Raw genomic sequence first — 22,655 nt, forward strand, 5'->3', positions numbered from 1 at the left:
TTTCAATTATTTCCAGATTGAGGTTGTGGTTTCTTTTATTTTTCTTTTATTTTTTCCCCCCAAAAACTCATTTAATTCATGAACCACTAAAACATGAACCCCACATGACATACCTGTCAAGTAGAACCCTTAAGCATTGCTCCCACTCTTCAAATACTGTTTCTTAGAGGAGCTGCCAAGAAAATGGCTTTTGGCATGCCATATTAAAGCACCAGTGTGTCATAGTTTGTATATTGATTGTAACTTCAGAGGTGCTAAGTCTCTTCTAACGGCCCTCATAATTTGTGCCATCCATCTGCCTGTGAAAGAAAATTACGTGACTGTGATGGCAATTGCCTATTAAAATCATTGCAAACACAAACAGAAAGAAACTTGGTCCTCATGATTCCCAGTTAATGAGAAATTTTGCCGCTTGGAATTAGGAGAGCAGTCAAGTTGGATTCTATAGTTAATATTTTGCTTTTGATCCAGACGGCGGCTGTGCGACCTTGTACTAATTAACACAGTAAATGATGTGATAAGGGGTTGTTACGGTGGAATGTGTATATACTGGCTACTAGGCTTGTTCGGCATTGGACATGTAATAATTATAGCTTAGCCTTGCAGGTAATGATGATAATAAATGTTGATAGAAATATCAACATAAAACTCAAGAAACGGATTGGGTGGAGTAGTTTGAGATGTGTAAGTGTGATAAGAACCTGAGGCTTCCTCAGCAACATGTTGAATTAATTGTTCCGGCAGGCTAAATGCAATCTTTGGAGTTGTAGATTGAAAACTCCAATCTAAGCTTTGCAAGCCTTTAATTACCAAAGCAGTACCATTTTTTTTTTTCTGTAAACATTGAGAAAATTGAAATAACAGGTAACTTTTCCAGAAAGGACAACAAGTTAGCAGGAGATGTTTATTCACTCACATTGTATCCTTGCTCAATAGCTATTGCGTCTTTCCTTCTGTATGTGGTTTAACATGTCACTGCTAAAAATAGACACACGGGCTGTCCCCAGCTGATAGAACACAACACGCAGCAAGCAGACGAAACCCAAAGGAAGTTAGGAGTAGTTAAGATACACCAAATGGAACAGTCAATTATTCATAATGTAAGCCAGACTTTAACACTTCATGTAGTTGATCCTATTGACCAGACACCAAACAGACAAACAGCTAAGAAAATACGCTGATGAACTTCAGAAGCTTTTTTCTACCATCTGAAGGAAATTAGTGAAGTGACTCAAAAGTAGAAAATTTTTGTAAAGTTTGTAGTAAAATATCAACAAGTAAAATCTACGTAACTGAGTGAAATTTATTATGATTTTGTGCTTTAAATTCTTCTGCAGTGAGGTTTTTTTAATTTTACATTTTTACCTAGCACACCAACATTAAAAGTGAAGAGACCTCATTGAGAGATTCCTACGTGTTCATAACAGATCTGTCTGTGCTTACAAGCTTTCAACTAATTATTTGATAGCTATTCTGTGCCATTAGTGACACAGGTTTTGTAGTAAGCCAAAATTTAACATTTTGTATTATAAGCTCTACTTTGCTCCCAGAAAAATTCAGGTTTGTGCCGTGTTGGTTGGAATGGGTATTGCACATTTATGACTAAAGAGCAGAATTTGGATTGTTTCATTACTGCAATTATTTCTGTAAATTCATATTGTAAAATATGATGTCTTGAGATAGAAGAGCTAAACTTCCACTATGGTTCTCACCTACTGGCCATAAGGAAGTATGACTAATTCAGCAGTATCAGCCACAATTAAATGATGTTTCCCACAAAAGTGCCTCCATTACATGCCTTGTCAGCTGCTTCTCTCTGGAATGTGTCATGCATTTCAAATAGCTACTGGGAAGTCTGACTTGCCTGGGTCAGTGGATGACTTGGTCGTATAAAAACCCAGTTCTAATAACAGGGATGTCCTGGTTTTGGCAAGGATGGAGTTAATTTTCCTCTCAGTAGCCAGTGTATTTTTTATTTTGTATGTGAAGAATGTTGATAAACACACTAATGTTATGAGTTGCTAATGAGACCAAGAACACTGTCCAGCTTTCCAGGTCTTGCTAACGTGCAGGTGCAGGAAACTGTGAGAAAGACAGAATAATTGACCCAAACTGGTCAAAGAGAGTATTCTATGCTGTAAACATCATGCTTAGTATATAAGTGGAGGTTGCGTCCATCCACCTCCATCTCTTCACTCTTTCTTGGATGCTGGCATCACTCTCTATAACTTGCTGGCTCCCTTTCCCTATTTTGCTTGCTGCTCCGTTTCGTTTCCATGATCACTGCTCAGGATGGGCTGTATTGGTCATTGGGACATGTGGTGGTGAGAAATCGTGCATTGTTCATTTTGTACATTTTAATATACTTATATTCTGTTATTATTGTAGTTTTCCTTTGCTGTTCTAGTAAACTATCTTTATCTCAACCCACGAGTTTTCCTTTCTTCCTAATTTCTCTCCCCGACCACATTTGGGAGGGTGAGTGAGAAACCGCATGGTGACTAGGGCTAAACTGCAACAAGGGATTAATTCAACTAAATATAGTCAAGTGCTAAATGACCCCTTATTGGAATATGTAGCCATAGTATCTTTATGCTTTTCAGAAAATTCACTAACATTTCAAAAAACATCTGAGTTGGACGTTCAGTTGATTGCCATTTCTCAAAGACTGTGTCGAATGGCCCTCCTAGGCAGACCAATCTATAAACTGTAAGGTAGAAATCCAGAATCAGCTTTCCAGGCTTTTCTTACAGATGTTGAAATATCCAATACCGCATCAATGAAAATGTTTTTGTACTGTGTGAGATTTTGTTGTGTTATGGGACATGTGAATGAGGAAACCTGACTTGGAAAACGGAGAAAATTAATGAAAGCTACATTTGGTATTGTATATTCATAACAGCCCTTCACTGAGTGCGCTTTTTGCAGTTCATGAGTAGGACTTTAATTTCATGCTTTTTGTATATTGTTTGACCGTTCATTTCTTAAGTTTACCCACCCAAGAGATAGACATTAATTTCTGTTACTACCGTGTTTGTCTATGTTAATAGGTTCACGGCAATGCCTTCTTAGAAACTCAATAAAACAGTACAGACAGGGAGATGCAGCAGACCAAATAGGTGAAGGAGTAAAGCATACAAGCCTAACGCAGAGGTAGTCAGTTAATATTTTAATAACTGCTAAGGATAATTCTTGAGTATCTCACAATATCACTGTAATTGAACACTTAAAAAATTTGCTAGGAGAACTAAAGATAAGCATAGCAATACGCATAACTATTTGACTGTCAGCCAGATTTCTGTCAGTTCTTTTGGTAATTAATTATGTCCCTGCAGCATTTAAATGAATGTCAGAGTATATTTTTCATTGGGAATCCTATGATTTGATGTTCCTTGGTTTTTCCCAATAGTATTTTGGATACGCATGTTGTAATTTCTGATTACCCTGTTGCAGCTTGGGTAAAAACAGTTGCAGACTGAAATAACCATTACTGAGACCAAGACTGAGTGTGTTTTAGAAATGGAAAGCTGTTTAAAAGAACTGCTAGGTCTGTCTCAGTGTTCTTTGACAGGACAGTCCAATGCTCCTTTCCAAAATACAAGCCCTAACTCCCTCTATAGGCATAATAAGGAAAACAAGGCTAAGACTACTTGCAGTTAGCACATGTAGCCTGCATCATGTGTGTAATCTCATAAATAAATGAATGAAAGCTATGAAAGACCCAGATGGAAAGCACTCATAATTTTGTGGTCTTTGAGCATCACCTTTTCAGAGTGGTACTCTTAGTTAATGGTGCAAGTGGTTTGCTTTTCCCCTGTCACTTTTTTGGTGCCTCTAACTGGTGGCTCTGACTGAGTAACAAAATGCAGCTGGTGGACAGCGTGCACTCCCAGAGATACAACACTGCTGGAGCTCAGGGGCTGAGCAGGTCCTGGCCCAGCAATGCGTCTTGTATTCAGATCCTTATGAGATCCACAAGTGTGCCCAGATGCTAGCTCGTAATTAAAATGTTCTGTTTCGGGATGGTTTTTGACAGAATCATTATAGTGTCTCTTCCTTTGTGAACGAAACTGTTTAATATTTTGACCAAGATAACGAACCGAAAGGTATATAATCTTCTGCAATGAATGGTTTTATATACAATTAAGCCTCTACCTTAGATCTGACTTCTCTGCACTGGTTTCAGCATTGCATCAGTGAAGAAAAGTCACTGACAAACCTTTGGGTAGTGGTACAAAAGGAGTATGATTTTCCCTATTGAAGGATGCAGTGGATTTGCTGCATTCAGTCGCCCTGGTCAGAGGGCTCTCTGCTTTCCTGCAGCCCCTCAGAGGACAGGGCCCTGGGCTGGGGCTGAGGAGGCCACCCACCCAAGGGGAGAGGGTGCCTCCTGCCTCTGCCAAAGTTCACATCATTGCTCTGATGCTACAAAGCTGTGAGTATGCAACCGCTGCATGTCCTCATGCCACTTTTATTTTCATATGTTTTTTTTTTTCCATTTCTGTGTCAGTGTTGTGGCTGGCCAGGTATGGAAATGAAGCAGGAATGGTGCTGGACAAGGCTACTGTGCCAGTTGGAAGCTCCTCTTCCTTCAGGTTCCTTCGGAGGCCGGGCTGCAGCAGATGCAGGTGCCAGAAGGGCTGCAGCACCATTTCCCGTCTTACCGTTAATGAGATTTACAGTTAGACATCTTCTCACTGCCTCACTCCCTTAAAAAACAACAAACCAACCTATAGAGCTACAAAGTAACACACCCCCCCATTTGTAATTGGCTGCACGTGGTGCAATTAGTAGAAAAGTTGTTAACTTTATTCTGTTTGGCATTGCAAGGTGATGCATTACTGGAAATGTTTTATTAAGCCGCCACTTCAGGCAAAGGGCTATCCCCAGCCTTTCAGTACAGGCGAGGGACGCTAAGAAAAATGCGCATTAAATATGTCTCCTGGACCCCTGCAGAAGAAGCGAGGCCGGGGGCGGCCCCGACCCTGAGTTAAGATGGCGGCGGCAGCGCCGCATCACGTGGGGGCGGGCGGGGCCCCGCGTTCTCTCCGTGGCGGCGCGGGCGGCAGGATGGAGCTGGCGGCACTGGAGCGGTTCCCCAGCCCGGGCAAGGGCAACGGCCTCCGGTCCCGCCGGCGGCTGTGGCCCGGCGAGCTGCTCTACCGCGCCGAGCCCTTCGCCTATGTCGTTACCAAGGAGCAGCTGGGCGGCGTGTGCGAGCGCTGCCTGCGCAGGTACCGGCGAGCGGGTCGCCTCCGCCGCAGCCACCTCTCCCGCCGGCCCCGCCCGGCCAGCGCCGCCCCTTCCGCTGAGGCGGGGCAGCGTCGAGGCGCTGGGCTGGGGTCGCGGCCGTGGCGGGTTGTCTCTCCCGGGAGCACGGGGGTCCGGCTGTGGCGGGTGTAGGGCGGCCGTGTGCCGCGGGGGCGGGCGGGCAGCTGCCGCTAGGGCTGAGGTGCAGGAGTTGTCGCTTCCTGCCGCTCTGTTTAGCCAGGGCTTTTTAAAAGCTTTTCCTGGCGAGGCGTCTCTTCCCGGGCGCGGGATGTTCGGGCGGAGCTTTCCGGGGTTGGCCGCCGGAGTCGGCGGTGCCAGAGGCGGCTCGCTGCTGTGCCGGTGCTCGGCGGCATTCGGTGCCCGGGGCGCCAGCCTCCCGTCGGAGGCCTTCGGTGGCCTGGCCGGGGCAGGAGCGGCGAAACCGGGCTGGGCCGAGCGGCTCGTCGCTTCTGGGCACGAAGGCCTGAGCCGGACGGCGGTGGTTTGGGGAGGGGGATAACAGGCCGTGGTGAGAAGCCGCCATCGCGGGAGGCACGGTTGTGACCGCCCCCGTCCTGCTCGAAACGCTGTTGTGGTGAGGGCAAAGTTCTCATCCGCTGTAACCCCGCGGGGAACCATCCGTGTGGCTGTGAGCCTGGCGCCGCTCGCTGCTGAGTAACGCTCGGCCCTGGCCATTCGTAGGGGTGATGGCCGCTGCTGGGCACCGGCCTTCGTGAAGCAGGCAGCGTGAGGTGGTTGAGTTTCCCATCACCAGCACAAGTTTCTCCTATGTAAGGAGCACGTGGTTTTGAGACGTGCTGAATAAATGCTTGCTGCTTTCCCCCAAACGTGTACAAGTGGAAACTGACAAACCCAGAGGAACTCTCTGTATTTGTTTAAAAAAAGACTCCAGATAACTGTTTCCTACCTTTTAAGCAATTTTTCAGCAAGATAGATTGTGATCAAACTGTTTGTAGGAGATCTTTATATTAATACCTGAAATACTGGTAGGTAATCCAAAACCCATGTATCGTTACAAAGGGTTGAAGAGAGACGTTTTAATACTGTTAGCCTTTGTTTTTTAATATTTTATTTATTGAAACATTCCCAGTGTTTTGCTTCATGTCCTTACAGGGCATCTCAGCTTCTGTTTAAAGAAGTGATATGTTCCTCATTTTCGCAGAGAAAAGTTTGACAATATGTTCCAGGACACACCTGCATCTAACCTCAGCATATTAAAAAAAAAACAAAAACAAAACCAAAACCAAACAAACAAACCCCCCCCCCTGTTTTTAGCTAATATATCTGTGAAGTCTAACTCAGGACATCAGAGTCCTTTGGTGTGGTGACTGCTTGTACCTTTTAAACTTCAAGTCATGAGAGACTGCAGAATTCAGAAAACAGGCTGAGTGCAGCAACAGGTGGAATGAAAAGATACCTGAAGTGTTTAGAAAGTGTAACCAGGGCAAGGTTTGTTGGGAGAAATAGTGGTTTTACCAACTGATATATCATGAAAGGTTATGCATTTGAGAAAGTTTGTCTTTTTTTTTTTTCCCCTAAATAGTGATATCAGTTAAATTTTAAAAGTTAAATAAAAATTAAATAAGCTAAAAATATTTTTCTACCAATCTAGCTTCCATTGCAAAATATACCGTGGCTAAACAGAGTTTATAGATCAAGACTGTGCAAGCTGACTTTCTTCTTATTCATCTAATTAAAGGCAGTGTGTCCTTATTCAACAGACTTTTAAATTAGTGATACATATATCCATACACAGGTTTGGTTTTTTTTTTTTTTTTTAATGTATGGAAATTAGAAAAATAGTGAAGTGGGATGAAGTGCTGAAGTGGGATGTGGAATTGAACTGTTTCATGAGTCTTGTTTTCATTAAATATGCAGTGTGGTCTTTGTTCAAAGCCAGGTATGAGGAAAACATTACTGCTTATTTCCAGCACTACAACTAAAAATCAGTCTGCTACTGTTCCTGTTTTTCACTCTGATCTTTAGGTGGCAGTATAGGAACACAAATTTAAAAAAAAAAAAAAAAAAGAGGTCTTCTGCTTGAAATTGATTTAGCATTTTAGCAATCTTATGACATATAAAATTAATGTTTGAGGCTTTATACTGTAAAGTGTATTTCTATACTTACTTTTGTCTCTCAACTTGTAGTAGTAAATGTTGTTGGATGTAGCTTTTGGCTGTGTGAGAAGTGCTTGAGTGAGCCAGAAGATGGGTAATGATGTGCAGAGTATCTTATTTCTGGACTACCTGCTGAGAGGCAGCATGGTCTCGTCAGGATTTGGAGTCACTGACTTGCTATAGTGCTGACCTACTCTGTGACCTTGGCTGAGACCCTATGGTGAGGGTCTGAAGGACGGCTGTTGGGAGCAGAGTTTGCAGCACTGGTTCAGAGAGGGGAAGCTTACTGGTTCAGAGAGGGGAAGCTTGGCTAGTGCAGTACTTCTGGTTAGTCTTATGTCAAAGTGAATATTATGGATTTAAAATACTGAAGTGTTTATAGTTAGTGCATCTACCAGTAGAAAGACTAACATCCCTTCCTTACCTTGTTGGGGTGTTGGTACTATTTGTGTAGTGAAGTTACAATTTTTGGTTAGTGTTACTAGGTCTATGTTGTATGTAGACCATATGGCAAATTTTGGTAACTGTCTTCCCTTTCGTGATTTCTTCTTACTTCAGAGATAATCCTGTATTTTCTAATGAATAGGTTCATCATGTTTTTTAGAAGACTAGGTAAAATATTCTGCTGTAGCTGATTTAATATGATAGCGTAGCTGTTTTGAATTACATTCCATTATCAATTAAAAAAAAATACTGTCCTGAAGTAGGATGCAGAGTAAGGATTTGCTCGAATATATAAATTTTTATAAAGAAGAAAAGTGTTTGTGGCAGTGTGTACTTTTATAGGAGTAGTGTCTTGAGAGAATGCATGATATTTTCTTGCATGATGGTACCTTCTTTGCGAAAGAGTATCTGTAGTGCTAGGGTCAGTGCCTGGCTGCATATGTGCTGTTTGTGCTTTTATGGAAGTCTGACAAGATTTGGATGGCCAGCGTCTTCTTCCAACAATTTACTAGGGACAGCAACAGAAAAGACTCTTCCTCTCTTATTAATGAAAGATTTTCTGTATAGCTTCTTCCATGTTTTAGTACCTCTTTAAGGTAGGGTCAGTGGCAGTAGAGCTCAGTACAGGTTTATGTAGCAGGATTGAGGGGGTAAAGAAAGCGGTTTCATTTACAAACTTGGGAGATTTCACTGTATTTTCCATTCTGCGGGACATAGATAACGATGGTGAATAAAGCTAATTGCCAGTGATCCCCAGAGACTTCCATCACATTTCTCTTTTCTGGAAAGTGACTATTACACTTTGTTTTTTTCTTCTTCTCTATCCTTTACCTGGCTATCAGTCTCTAAAATGACCTTTCCTCCAATCCCTGTCCATGTGGCTTAATTTAGCCTTTCCGCGATGATGTTATGTTGAATGGGTGCCCTTTATTCATACCCGTGTTGACACCCTCACAGTGCTCAGACAAGTTAAAAAAGGAGGCCTGTCCTTTCACAGGAGCTATACTTGCTCTTTCCTTGTGGATTTTATTAATGCAGGTGATTAATGATCTTAGTCTTGGTTATAGTCTCTATTTTCTTGCTAGAGTCAGAAGCCAGGCTTGCGGTTACTATAGTCAAATGGATGTGATGATTGCATTTTTAGTTTCCTTAAAAAATCAAAGTACTGCAAACACTGGAATACTTGAGTTGCTTATATGTTTAGAGTGAATGTTATATGAGGTCATAGATTATATCAGAATAGATCAGAAAATACTGATAGTCTCAACTTTCTATGCCAAATTTTAAGTTTCTGCCATTAATTGTTGCTATTTTTAATATTCCTTTTTGCTTAGTTTTATGGTTTACTAGAATTTGCTTTTATGTAGCTGATCATATTAGAAGTTCTGTTAAAATCTGGATGTAGCCAGTTAGTTTTCCATTTAACAAAATAATCCTAAATCAGTACTGACTTTTAATGTAGGACAATTTAACATTGCAAAGTTTGCTTGGACATACTGATTTATCAGGCTGCCTGTTTTATCTGGTGGTATTGCTCAGTTTGCTCAGCTTGTAAAATCTTTACATGGTTTTAAAAGATGTTCTTTGTCTGATAAGTGAACACACAAGTGGCATCTCAGTGCTTGGCAGCTCTCTTCCTTTGTGTATTCAGTGCTCTATCGGCCATTAATCCCTGCTGATTGAGTTTCCTGCAAGGTCCATGGTGGTGATGGCATTGCTTGGTCTGACTTTCAGATTTTGAATTGAAAATATACCCAGTCTAGGAGGTACTGTACAACATTATATGTAGACTATGAAATAAAATACATTGTTTGGGTAGGATCAGTTACAGATCCTACAGTTCAGACTTTGGTAATGGAATAAGGGGAAGTATGAATGTGTTTTTGTATGACTGCAGCATTTGTAAACATATCTAGAGAGAGGAAAAACATCTAAGTTAGGATTGTTGGTAAACTAGCCATGACAGCAGACGCTACTGTGGTATGGGAAATATAACCAAGAATTTGGTAAATAGTTGGGCAATTACAAAGTGCTAAACACAGACCAGCAAGTGTATGCTCCTTGCTCTACTTCACCTGACTTAAAAATAGTGAAATGGATGCACCTTTACATTCAGGACTGTGCATTCAGTGCTATTCAGTGCTTCAGCATAGATGCACTCTTAAATTAGCTGCTGGTTTATTATTATTATTACATTATATTATTATTGTCATTGTCATAATAATGAAAGTTGGCATCTCATTGTTAAAGTATGGAGTGCCTAGGTTAATGGCATCCTGAAGGTACAAAAATACCATTATGTTACAACCACAGTATGGAATATTTTAAGTCGATAGAAGCAGTGTTTGATTCAGAACGAGAGTGACAAGGGGAATGGTTGTGATTGTGTGATCCTTCATACCACTGTGGCCCTGGCTTGGACTAGTGCAGCTCTGCCTGAGGATAGCTAGCCCTTTACCCTCCAAGTGTACCTCTCATTGGCAATTGAGAGGTCAGGAGGGGAGAGGAGCTGGTTATTTTGGCTCTGTAGCAGTGGGGATTTCTCCATGACCATCATTCACCAACAAACTTAAGACACTTCCTTAAGAGCCAAAGAGAGCATCTCCATTAGCAGAGCACCTGAGTTCTGCTGTGTCCAGCTGTGCTGCGTGATTAGGAGGTATGGTCTAAGGGATGCTCTTGCTTTACACAGAGAGAAGTTTAGCATATATGAGACTTCCAGTAATGCATGAGGCTATAAAATCTACACTGTCTCCTCATTTATCTCTGAAAAATGCTTCTGTTGCTGGTTAATATAGAGAGAGCTTTAAAACTAAGCTAGCTTCCTGAAAACATATTGTTTTGTTGCTCTAGGTGTTCCTAGTATACTTGTATTTTGCTCTACAGGAATACTGAAATGTGGAAAACTACTATTTGATGATCCACTTTTTGATTGTTAACTTGCAATGAATTCTCATCAAATGAAGATTGTTAAGTATTATAGTTATATTTTTTTTAGATATGAAACAATACCCCTATTTTATGGTTTGCTCATATAAAAAGCTTTTTTCCTTCTTTTGTCAACTACTATATTTACATGATTGTTAATGGACTGGAATAACAGTTTTAAAAATTTGTTAAACTTATATGGTAGCTCTAAGAATTATTTTCCTATATATAAATTAATTAAAGTTGGTCAGTATGACTTGATGCCATGAGTTTGTTGGCAATAACATTTTTAAGATGTGAGAAGTATGGTGTGTTTCATGTCCCTTCAGTGACAGTCAAAGTTCCAGACAGATTTCCAGTAGTCTTCAAGATGCATAACCTTGTATGAAGTAGAGGAATATAAACAAATTATATCTGATTAGTGGTAATCACAGTGTCAAAGCACTGTGACTGTTAGGAGCAGGCATGTTTTTGTGCTTCCAAGGTAGGATAATGCTGGAAATTGTATGCTATAACTTGATGTAGCATTTCTGATGAATTAGTTAGGAGTGCAATTGAAATGCTCTCATCTCTTGATACATCTGGTTTTGGGTGAAGTCAGGGCAAAGGATACAAAACAAAATCATGAGAGACATGAGCTATACAAAGTATCAGAATTTCAGATTCCATGTAGATACATGAGAATGTTTCCTAAGATCTGAGAAATAGCACACTCCCACCAACAGAAATGTTTCTATCTGTAGGTGAATGACTGATAGCCTAAAAAAAGTAGCATTTTCCTATGAAGACACTCTCCCTCCCTCATGTTGTCTTAGCGCAATAGTGAAGGTTGAAGCAACCTTACAAAGAGCAGTATATAAATGCTTTCTCCTGTCTTAATGATAGCTAAATCCACAGGGGAAGTGGCTCCTAGGTTGCTGTGCTGTGTTGCCAGGACAATCTTCTGCAGGAGAGTGTGAATAGACTGTGTTTTACTGCAGTATCTCTTCCAGAGAAGGCTCTGAACTTTCTGGACTAGAGGAATAAAGCCTGTAGCAGAAATTACACTTACAGACTCTGTCACCCTTCTGCTCAGAGTCAGGTTGAAGGTAGGGAGGGAGGAAGCTCTGGCATTCAGGATAGCATTCATTCTAAGTTGTACTGGCCTGTCGGTTTCTTTGCTTTGCCTCTATCACAGCACCCTTTAGGGTGGTCAGGAGTTTCCTGTGTTCCTGTTAGGAATATCTCTTGGTAGGTGTTTTCCTTGACTGACTGTTTCTTTAACTTGGAAATTTGTTTCGGGAATGTAATTCAGGTTCTGTTTGCTGTAAACCTTCTCCTTTCCGTTGCACAGTATTTCAGTCCTCACTCTGTGCCTCCTCATTGCTTTGGATGATCTGGGCTTGCTTTAGGCAAGGTGCGGGTCCTTGCCCATCTCCTTCTTCCCTTCTTCACCTGCCTTGTGGTCTTGAGGCTGCTGTTAATGCCTTCTGCTGCCAACCTGTCTTTGCCCCTGTTAATAACAGAAGAAATAGAAAAGGGAGAGTCATTGTTAAAGATAAATTCTCTCAGGTCAAGTGTTTATTGTCATGTCTGTCATTTATGGAAAATGAAAATTTAGGTTTAGCCATGCTTTAAAAGTCCCTAGCGGTCTTACTGTGTTGCGATTTTTGTGTTTACAATTTCCATGCTTCTAGTGCTCTGTAATTGAAAAGTATTATATCAAGATTGTGGTTTTGTCAAGCTATGATTGACAATTTAAGTTGTAGTAATCTTGTAAATTCTTCTGAATTTAGACTTTGTATGCAATCCACTTGCATTATATTTCTTTTCTGCACAGTGCAGTCCATAATATTAATGTTTTAAAATATTAATATGTTCTGCATGAATATTCTTTGCTTGTGGTAAATGATAAAGCCATGGAAATAAGTTTCTGAATTGGGTTATCTTTAGTATTCATTTTCTTAGGGTGAATTGTAATTGTGCAAGTACAAAATTAAAATTAACGCTACGAGGGACAACATAAGTGATTAAAATATGGGTAACTTCTAGCTAATGTAATATGTAATGACACAATTAGTTTCAGACATCTCCCAAGAAAGTTTTTAATTTTGTGTAAGTTGTTGAAAGTTTTACACTGCATTAGGGAATTTATTATTTAAATTCTTTAAGAACTATTAATGATGCCTTGTCCATAGGCATTGGAATTCATTAATTGTTAGTGGTTGCTTCCATTGTGGTTGTACTCAAAAGCCGCTACATGCTTTTGGCTGTATGGTGTATGGGATGATGCTGTTTTCCCTTGAAGCATCTGTAGTCTTCTTCAGAACCGGTTACAACAGCTGCTTTTGAATTTTTCAAAATTATATAGGTGAGGTGTATCGAATTTTTGGCATGTCTCTCCACCCCACCTATTCATGGTTTGAAGTGGGATATGGATCTGCATGACAGCCTGCCTGATGTACTGGCTAGAAGCTGCTGAAAGGGCAGGTTATCCTTACTGCTCCCGAGTCCTTACTCTTCTTCCTGCATGCTCCTTCTGCTTCTCATCTGGCACCTTTGCTGCTTGTCTGACTTACGATATACTGATGCAGGGAGATAAGCTGGCAGAAAACATAGTTTACCAAAATGTAAAAATCTTTCAGTGCACTTGACTCAAGAGAAGTTGAAGTAGCTGTGGAAGGGATGGGTCAAGGTTGGACAGTCAATGCTGTGCCTTATGGTAGTAGCTACCCTTTAGTCTGCTGTAGCTAAAAATGAAACCTTAAAAAGGGCAGTTTGGGGAATTTCCAAATTATGGGTGTCTTCAGGAGAAGCAGGGCTTTCAGGAGTGCAGGACTGACTGGCTTGTTAGAGTGGAGGAGGATTTTTGCTGCCTTGTAGTCCAGTCAGTTCTGGGCAGTCAGGCCCTACCTTAATTCCTTCATCCAGTTGTTTCTGCTGTATTTTACTTCCTCAGAAGCATTTCCTACCATTAGTTTCAGTTTAATAGGAGAAGCAGTGCAGACATTTTCAGTTGTTCCCCGCTACAAAGGAAATATTTTCTTTTTGGCTGTTGTCCTGGTTGCATCGCAGTGTCTTGACATTTCTGACTTTATTTTTTTTCACTGATTTTGCTTATTTCAGGGTCTGTGCTTAATTCCTATAATTGTAATTCTCACAGTGTGCCTCTGAGGCTGAATAGGAGATTTTATTTAGAGGCCAAGTTTTGAATCATTCCAAGGGTGTCTTGATGACTGTAGGGTCGGCACCAAGTGGCACAATTGGTTGAACACCAGTGAGTAATTCCTATGCTAACTCAAGCTGTAATCCCCTGTTCATGCAATATTTAGCTTTCCTGTTTATCATCTTGGCTACTAGCCACCTTCAGTTCAGGGCTTGTTCAGCTATTAGCTTGATGGCTCAATCTTAAGTGAAATTAAAGACCAAATTTTTTTTTTTTTTAAACGAAACTAAACTATCATCTTGGCCTCTAAGTATCAGAGCACCTGATCTTGCAGGTGCAACATAGGAAATACAACTTTTGGCTTCACTGAGCAGGACTTGCCCAGGCATTCATGCAGAGTTTGTGCGCTGCCTGCATAATCGAGTTTCAGTATTCAAAGGAAAAAAGCCAGCAAGTGTGTTGAGGAGCACTTCCTAGGAGGGTGTGATTAGGAGTGGTTGCGATGTAGAAGTACAGAAAAGGAACAAAAGATCATCATTGAGAAAGAAGAGGGAGTAAAAACACTCTTACCAACTGTAGGCCATTTATTACAATTTAAATGAATATGGCTTATTCATACAATTTAATTCAAATGGCTCATTCAAGTGCTAGGAGTGTGTGTGATAGTGACTTGAAAAGACTATTTCTGTGCTGGTGGCATTCTTGGTAGTGGGAAGGATCATGGTAGAATAGGGAGAGAGAAATTGAGGCAAGACGTTCAGTGAAGCATTGCCCTGAAATAGGAAAGATTTGTCTCAGGAAGTGTTGAGCATGAAATAAACTATGTGTGTTTCCTATGTAAAATTGTTGTTCAGTGTATTTCATGCTTCTCAAATGCCAGAAACTTGGTTTTATTTTTTTTTTTGTCAAGAAGAGCTTGAAAGCAGCTTCCTTTTTTTAAGTACTTCTCCCTGATAAGACAAACTATAGCCCCCTCTTCTTCTTGCTGTGACCTGTCTACTATTTTCTATCACAGAAATAAAGCTTGCATCTCCTTCTGAGATATGTAGTGTACTGAGGAACACTTGCTGTGTATAAAAATATATCTCACAAATTTTACCTTGTCCATTTCTGTGCAACTTTACCATGTGTGAGGAGTAAATTCAAGTACTACTTTGCAGATCATTGTGCTAGGAATCTTTATTGAATATTGTATGGGATGAGAAAGGTTTGTGCCAGGCTAGTGCATTGCAGTTTAATTTCCTCTGAAAAATATTGAGATTTTTTTTTTTTATCGAACTCTGGATCCAGATATTCTAAGAATTAGGTGAGTATTGATGTGGATCTGTACTTTGTGTAGCTCACTTTGATTTCTGTGGTGCACTGACTTCAGCTCCTCTAGCTGTTGAAAGTATCTCAGTCCAGGTTTCTGAAGATTTCAAAAACAGACTGAAAGATTAAAAAGAAAAAAAATAAGTTAACACAGAAAACCACTTCAGAGATTTAGGGTCATAAGTGTCTATGTTGTTCTAGCAAAGGAGACTGACTGCTCAGCTTTTAAGCAGTTTTACAAAATTTACAAGTTTTATCTATTTATCATATTAAAACTATCTTATTAGTCAATATTTCCGTACAACAGATGGAATAGCTGTGGAAACAATTTCTTGAAGTACTGTATGAAACTCAACATGTGATGATAGATTTATCTGAAGTTTTTGCCCCAGGAAAAAAAAAGACGTTATGCAGTAATCCACACAAGATACATGTAACATCAGGTGTAAAACAGATATAGAAATGTATTTTATCTTTAATAAAATCTATTACAGAATTAAGGTGGGTTTTTTTTTAATTGGTTTAATTTCCCCAAATAAGCACAAAATAGTATCTCTTACTCTAAGAATGTCCCTTTCTGTGGCTAAGACAATAGATGACTTGTGCTGATGAGCACTAAAAAGACTGACAGGTCAGATGTACTAATAGCAAGAGAGTTGTAAAGGCTCTTAGCAACCCAGTTACTGAAACAAGTGAACCTTACCACTTCTATTGGATACCTAGTATTTTATTAGACATGCACTCAGTCTGTATATTGCTCATATGTGGGTTTTCCTGCCACTTAATAGCTTTTACTGCTTTGGCAGTAATTTTGATTGAATTAGACTAACTATTTTATGTGGTTAGTGCCTTACTGTGTGTTCTGGTAAGTCAAAACTACTTAAATTAGATTTTAAATTAAACTCCAAAAGGAGTGCAGACATGCTGAGCATTGTATGCCAAACAATTAGACCCCTCTAAAGACCTTCTGGAAATTTGGGGTGGGGTTGTTTTACTGGACTTGCCTTTCTACTGAAAAGTATACTAACTGGAGAATCATGTTGCATATATATAAAATGTAACGCAGGCTGGATTCATTTGTGCCAAGTTAATGCCCCTTGGAGGATTTAGGATTAAAAATAAATAAATGTATAGGAGCTGGTGTGTGTGTGTGTTTGTGCTGAGATACATACTCAACTGACTTCTCATTGATTAGGAAGTTACTGGATTTATCAAGGCTTAAGTAGTTTTATTTTTATGGTGTTTGCTTTATTCAGTGTTTCAGGAAAGATTTATCCTTCTGTTCCTGTTCACTGCCTTTATAGAAATTCCCTTTGCAATAATACATGTCACTTTACTTATGTTTTTATCTGAAGAGGTTATTGTAAGTTTTCTTACTTGTAAGGGTTGGTTGTAATTCTCTTCCCTTTCTGCCACCAGATGAAGCCTTCATAGACAATCTTTGAATACAACTTGAGATGGGAGGGGTTAATCAAAGCAAAGAATGGCAGCGCTCGCTTCCTTTTTAATTTGTCTTGCTCATGCATAAAACTGAAGATATTCAAAGCTGATGGGTGTATTTTAATGAGTGTATGAGGAATGAAACACATGCAGGATGACCTTGTAGTTCAGATATGTGACTGGAGGATTAGAGCCCCTGTTTTGTTGCTGGCTTCATCTGTGAAATTGAATAAGGTCTTCCATTGCTTACCTATTTGAGGGAGATGTGAAGTTTATTGCATTCACCCATCTACTTAGAAGTCCTTGATAGCATGTAAAATATTTTAATTATGTCTTTGTGTGTCACCTTAAGGGCAATATTTGACCTTAGCCCACTTGAACATCTTAAAAAGTGATTATAGGCTGTAGAAGGCATATCTGCTGTAAATGTCATAGTACCACTAGAAAAAAGTCCAACACCAACAATTTATCTAATTTATTTAGAATTCACACTACTTTTAAAGATTGCTAAAATATGTCCTAATTCTGCCAGAGCTGAAAGCTTTGCTGTGGAAAACTTCATGGCCTGTGCAGTTTGCGAGATCAGAGTATTATGGTGCTAGATCATGTGATGATTCCTTCCGGCTTCGAAAGCTGTGAAACTTACTTGTCCTTGGGCCAAGAAGAAAGTCTATGTGTGGAAAAAAAGCCGCTTAACTGATACCACAGAATAACAGAAAAGGTGCCAGTGAAATCTGAATTATAACGGATTAAAGAAAACATCAGTGTGAAAAATTCTTTACATGAGATGGACTCAGGAGACACAATTTAGAGAGCTGCTCTAAGCAGAAAGGATATTAAGTATTTCTGGGAAAAACTGATCATAAAGGAAGAACGTGTCTTTTTTTTTTAAAGTACTGGTCTGCTGTGGATGATACTGTGATATAAATCACCAAAGCAGAGAGAGAATGTAGCAGATAAAAGCTACAGTAACAACATATGTGTGGTATGAAGGATTATGAAACATATTTTGAGCTTTGCATGAATGTGTAAAAATCTCAGAGACATTTTGAAAGGTGAGGCTTACAGTCCTTGCTTTCCGTGGGAAGTTACAAGGCTGTAGCCCCTCTGTGTGACTCATGAGAACACATGAGACTGAACAGGAAGTGGAAAATACAAATCTGGGAAGAGATTCATGACTTCTATACAAGATTTGAATTCCCTGAAGTTGAGAAGCATCTTAAGGGAGAGGATAAAAATGTTTTAAATTAACAGAATTTCTTAGTAGAGAAGATATCTAGGAATTTGTATGCAGACTGGTGTGGAGGGAACTAGGTTTGGGCTGGGCAGTAGAAAGTTGTGTCTTTGTATTTTGCTGGGAGAGCTGTGGGCTGGAAGCAGCGATGCTAGATGTGTAGGTGGAGAGCTTTGGGCTGTTTGAATGGCAGCATTGCGGGGTGGTTACGCTGCCTGGTGGTGGAACAGCGTGTAGGTATGAAGATCCATACCAATGAATGTGGACGTTACCTGTGATTCTGAATATCCTGTCTCAAAGTTGTTTTTAGTCTCTTACCTTGTTCCTGACTCTCAGGAGGAATTGAATTATTAAAGGACACATTCTGCCTTTGAACAGGTAGCTCTCAGCAATGTCAGTGTTTTGTGTGCACATAATACTGCAGTGTCTGGCTTTCTGTTGGGGGGAGCTGGTGTAGTCTGGTCTGTAGCTCTGGTCACTTCTCCTGCAGCGTTCCTTCTCTTATAAATCTGCTTTGGGGCAGGTTAAATAATTTAACTCCCAAGTGCTTCAGAAATAATTACGGAGCCAAATTCCTTGTCCTTAGAGATTGCCTTGGGAGTTGGGACTTCAGGAATGAGTCTGTTTAGAACAACTGTGTTGTAGACTTATTAATTTTTAATTTTGAGATCTTCTTTTTAACCTCCCCCCATGGAGTCTTACAAGCTGTAATTGTCTGTACCCATACTATTTTATGACCCTTTTATTTAGGGCTGCTTGTGAAGCGTGTATTTGGTATTCCTTTTCATATGTTCATATAGGCTTTAATTATAAAATTAATTTCTACTAAAAAGTACTTTAGTAATAGCTGATTGTTATTAATTAAAAGATTATGCTTGCTTTTCTGCTCCATAGCACACAAGGATTCAGTATCAGTTTTAAAAACTGCATTTGTTGGGACAGCTCAATGTCGATCCATTTTGCAGATGGGAGGTAACAGCATTTTTAAATATTCATTTTATTTTGCAGATACAAAGTCACCTGCACCATGTGTTTACCTCTCTCCCTTTTGCTGTAAATTCTTTGAGGCATGAAATAGCTTGCCAGTTGTCTCTTATGCTCAGAAGTTAATGAGCGGTTATCAGTTTATTGCAGATAATAACTTAGCTACAAACCGTAATGCATGCATGAGCTCATTGTGTAGAATTTTTGCCTTAAGATAGTGTTGTGGTTGTAGGTTTAGTAATGTCATCCCAGGCTGTGCTTTCCCCCAGATCTATGCAACAGAAACATCCTCCTCCCCTGCCTTCCTGCCACATTCTGCAAGCAGATGAGGTTAAAACTTTTCTCAGATTTGAAATGCTTCCAATTTGCCACACATTTAGTAGCTTTTAGTAAAGCGAGTGTTTTGGCTTTATCTTGCAGTGAGTCCTTAGTATTTGTTCTGACTGATGGAAAGAAGTCACCTCTAGTTTTTCCCAGTCGCGCACCTGTGAAATAAAGTCTGTCCTTGACATGCATATGTCTTGTTTACTGCTGCTGAGGATGTGAGTTCACAATCAGGAACAACAAAATCTCTGTGGACTCACTACTGCAATTATCTCCCATCAGAATTTTTAATGAAGGGGGAAAAAGGTTTTAATTTTTGAGCTTGTCTCCTAGAATGACTAGTTTCCAGAAATATGTTGGGTTTTTTTTTTTTAAATTAATGTGTGGGTTTGTAATGCATATGTATGCTTCTTAAGCAATAAAAAGCTGGATTAATTTTAATTGGAAGAGCAGTATGTTCCCTTAAACTTATCTTGTAGCTGAAATAAATAAAAAATTATGCTTTAACAATCTCTAAATAATCTAGTTCTTATTTTTGAGAAGTCATTTCCCAACCAACTTTAAATTAATTAAAAAAAAATCCATTAATTCTTCCTTGATTTTTTATTTTGCAGTTACTGAGGATATATTTAACAAATAAATATGGTGTGCATTTGGGAAAACAGGTTCTGTTGTAGCAGTAAGGTTGCTGCTGGCACTGTGTACTACAAGGTCATATGGAGGTGGTAGGCCATCAAGTCAATTTGTTACTTAATGAGATTTACACAAAGCTTTGTACGGTAATGGCTTCAATATCAGACTTTTGGAGGAATCCTTTGTATAAAAATTCTATTTTGTTCTGTTTTAAAAACATCCTAGCAGTTACTGGAAAAAAAAATACAACATTTAGACTATTTTTTCTTGCTTCACATTAGGCTTTTCATCTACTTTGCATAACTGTGTGTTGACAAAGCTTCATCCACAGAAAGCTGAGTCTCATTTTATGTATACAGTAAGCATAAACATTGTATGTTGACGTGATTGTAGTTCCTACAGCACTGTCCGTGAGAAGCAATGTTTTCCAATTACACAATTTAATTCTCTAGCCTATTTCAGCAGTAGACTTACTTGAAAGCAAATGTCCCTCCTCGTCATGCTGAAAGACTGTGAGCTTCTTAAGTATGCTGCGGCACAGGGGGATGTCAGTGCAGCCACTCTTATTGTGCTTTCTGTAAACACTCAAAGACTGGTATTTAGGTGGTGCTAAGGTAGGTATTTCTGGTGCTCTGCGTGGAGGTCAAGTGCTCCACAGTTTATTTCTGGATTGCATGCTACAAGCAGAGCCCGACCCCGAGTGTCTTCAGGAACTGTGGTTCCCTTTCAGCACTTGCCCCCAGCAACAGCAGCCGGGTCTTCACCCATGACCAAGACCTTGTAGGGCCTGTTTTTGTGGGGTGCTCCAGGGCTGAAGAGTTTCCTTAGGGAGGGCGGATGTGTCCTGGTTTGCTGTGTGAACAAACCTTTTCCCAGGAAGATGAAGAGTTTTTCCAGGATGTGTTGCTGTAGTAAGGAGAAGCTGTTCCTGGTGAACATGCATAGCAGCAGCCTAGGGAATGAACATCCGATCGGATCAATGCGGTTTGAAGAGGAAGTAAATGGACGTGATTGTGATAGACACGATTGAAAACATCATCTTGTGTACTGCTTTACAAAACGCTCATCTGGACCTACATTAGATTAGTGGAGGGAAAAAAGAAATTTCACCACATGGTATATGGTAGTATCTGCTGATTCATACACTGGTGTGAGAGTAGAAGGAGTCATGCTTTTATTTCAAGATTAGCTTTTTTGTATGATCATTTCCCAAAACTTAAATGTTTTATATGTGAGGCAAGGTTTTTTTTTCTAACATGAGAATATAGTAAGCAAAAATTTAACATAAGTGAAAAAAAAAAACCAGCCTTAATAAAAGACATCGTTGCTCATATAAGCATAGTTAGTGTGATGATATTTTTTTTTATTTTTTTTTTAAGTCAATATATCTGGAGAAAGTCTGACTTGTAATAACTTTGATTTGTTTCTAGAATTAGCCTAACACAAGAATTATCCAGGAAAAAAATTACTTTGCCAGACAAAAACACTATTCTGTTTGCTTTTTTTTCCTAAGCAACAATTTTTAGTTGTATTTGTCTTACTTTTCCCCTAAACGCTCTTAAACTACTGAATGTTTTAAAAGTTAATGTTTCTACAAAGGCTTAGTAGTGTGCTCAGGTTTTTTAATTGCATGCTCAGTTTCACTGAAAAGATGCTAATTGAAAAGAACAATGCCAGACACGGAAACAGTGTTTAGGTAGGATGTAACAACATGTTGTAAACAAGCATAATGAGTTAGAAACTAACTCAAGGATATGGATGGCAAATTGATCAAAACCAGTGTCTTGTGTAGTTCTCATTTTTCTGCTGAACTTGCACGGAAGCCACCAGGTTTAATTTTGCTTAACTTGTGGTTTAGAAGTGTGCACGAGTCTAATCTGTAGGAATTAATGATACGGAAATCACCTTTTTCCCTTTGTGTGTGGAAGACTGAATATTTACATACGGTACTTACATTTCTGGGGTTGAATTATTTGAGTGTTTTTAATCACATCAGAAATGTATACTGCAAATGGGCTGTGTTTGGGAAGAGAAAAGCATTCCAGAAGTGTCACTATGTTGTTAATACACATCGGATATGCTGAGTATATTGTGCGTATAATAAAGCAATCTGTCCTGTTAGCAGACAAATCTTTAGGTTCTATGAGGGTTTAAGGAGAAGGTGTTACACTTATGGTAGCACTGTTCTTGCTGTAAAGCCTAATGTTCTCCTAATTGCAAATATTTTAATCTCTTACCTCAATTACAGTTTCTTTAGATAAGAAGTAAGATTATTTATTTTAATAATTCCGTGGGAGTTTTTTTCCTCAGATGCACTGGTGACTGATCTGTTTCTTAGGGCTATAGGACCTAAGACTCAGACAGCTTCTTGATGGGTGTTGAATTTCTCTGTGTGTGTCTACAGATAGATAAGTTGGTTTTTGGTTTTTTTTTTTAAAAAAAAAAAAAAGGCGAAATTACAAATGAAGTCTGTCTACCCATTTGCAAAATGGCCAGGGGCAAAAAAAAGCAAGTGAAAACCACCAAGATTAAATTAACTATGGCTTGATACACTTTGAGTTTGTTTTTCAGGTAGCCGGAGCACAGTTGTGTACCTCTTTCCAAGAGCTGGTGCTCTGCAAGAGTAATTTTGGTTGGTGCCTTCCACATCCCTCAGCTAATCTGAAATTTGAAGTTATACTCTATTTTGGAGATGTTTTTGCAGTTGCAAACAGATTTTTCAGTGAGCGTTAAGTTTATAGCTCTCTCTGCCCTGTGAACCCAAGATCTGACCTTTAGAGGTGTGTAGGTGTACCCACTCCTGTTGAAGTGAACAGACATTGG

General features: G+C 39.6%; 1 protein-coding gene across 1 annotated transcript in view; it reads left to right on the forward strand.

Annotated features, from left to right (window-relative positions):
- Positions 1-4,980: 4,980 nt before the first annotated feature.
- SMYD3 (SET and MYND domain containing 3) overlaps positions 4,981-22,655 on the forward strand; it is a 414,779-nt gene continuing 397,104 nt past the window's right edge. Inside the window, exon 1 of the mRNA XM_086744446.1 lies at positions 4,981-5,234. Within this exon, the coding sequence (XP_086600572.1) occupies positions 4,996-5,234 (239 nt within the window). The 5' untranslated portion in view covers positions 4,981-4,995. The remainder of the gene's footprint in view (positions 5,235-22,655) is intronic.

Source organism: Chlamydotis macqueenii, chromosome 3 (genome assembly GCF_036417535.1).
Source record: "Chlamydotis macqueenii isolate bChlMac1 chromosome 3, bChlMac1.mat, whole genome shotgun sequence".
In the NCBI taxonomy this organism is placed as follows: Eukaryota; Metazoa; Chordata; class Aves; order Otidiformes; family Otididae; genus Chlamydotis; species Chlamydotis macqueenii.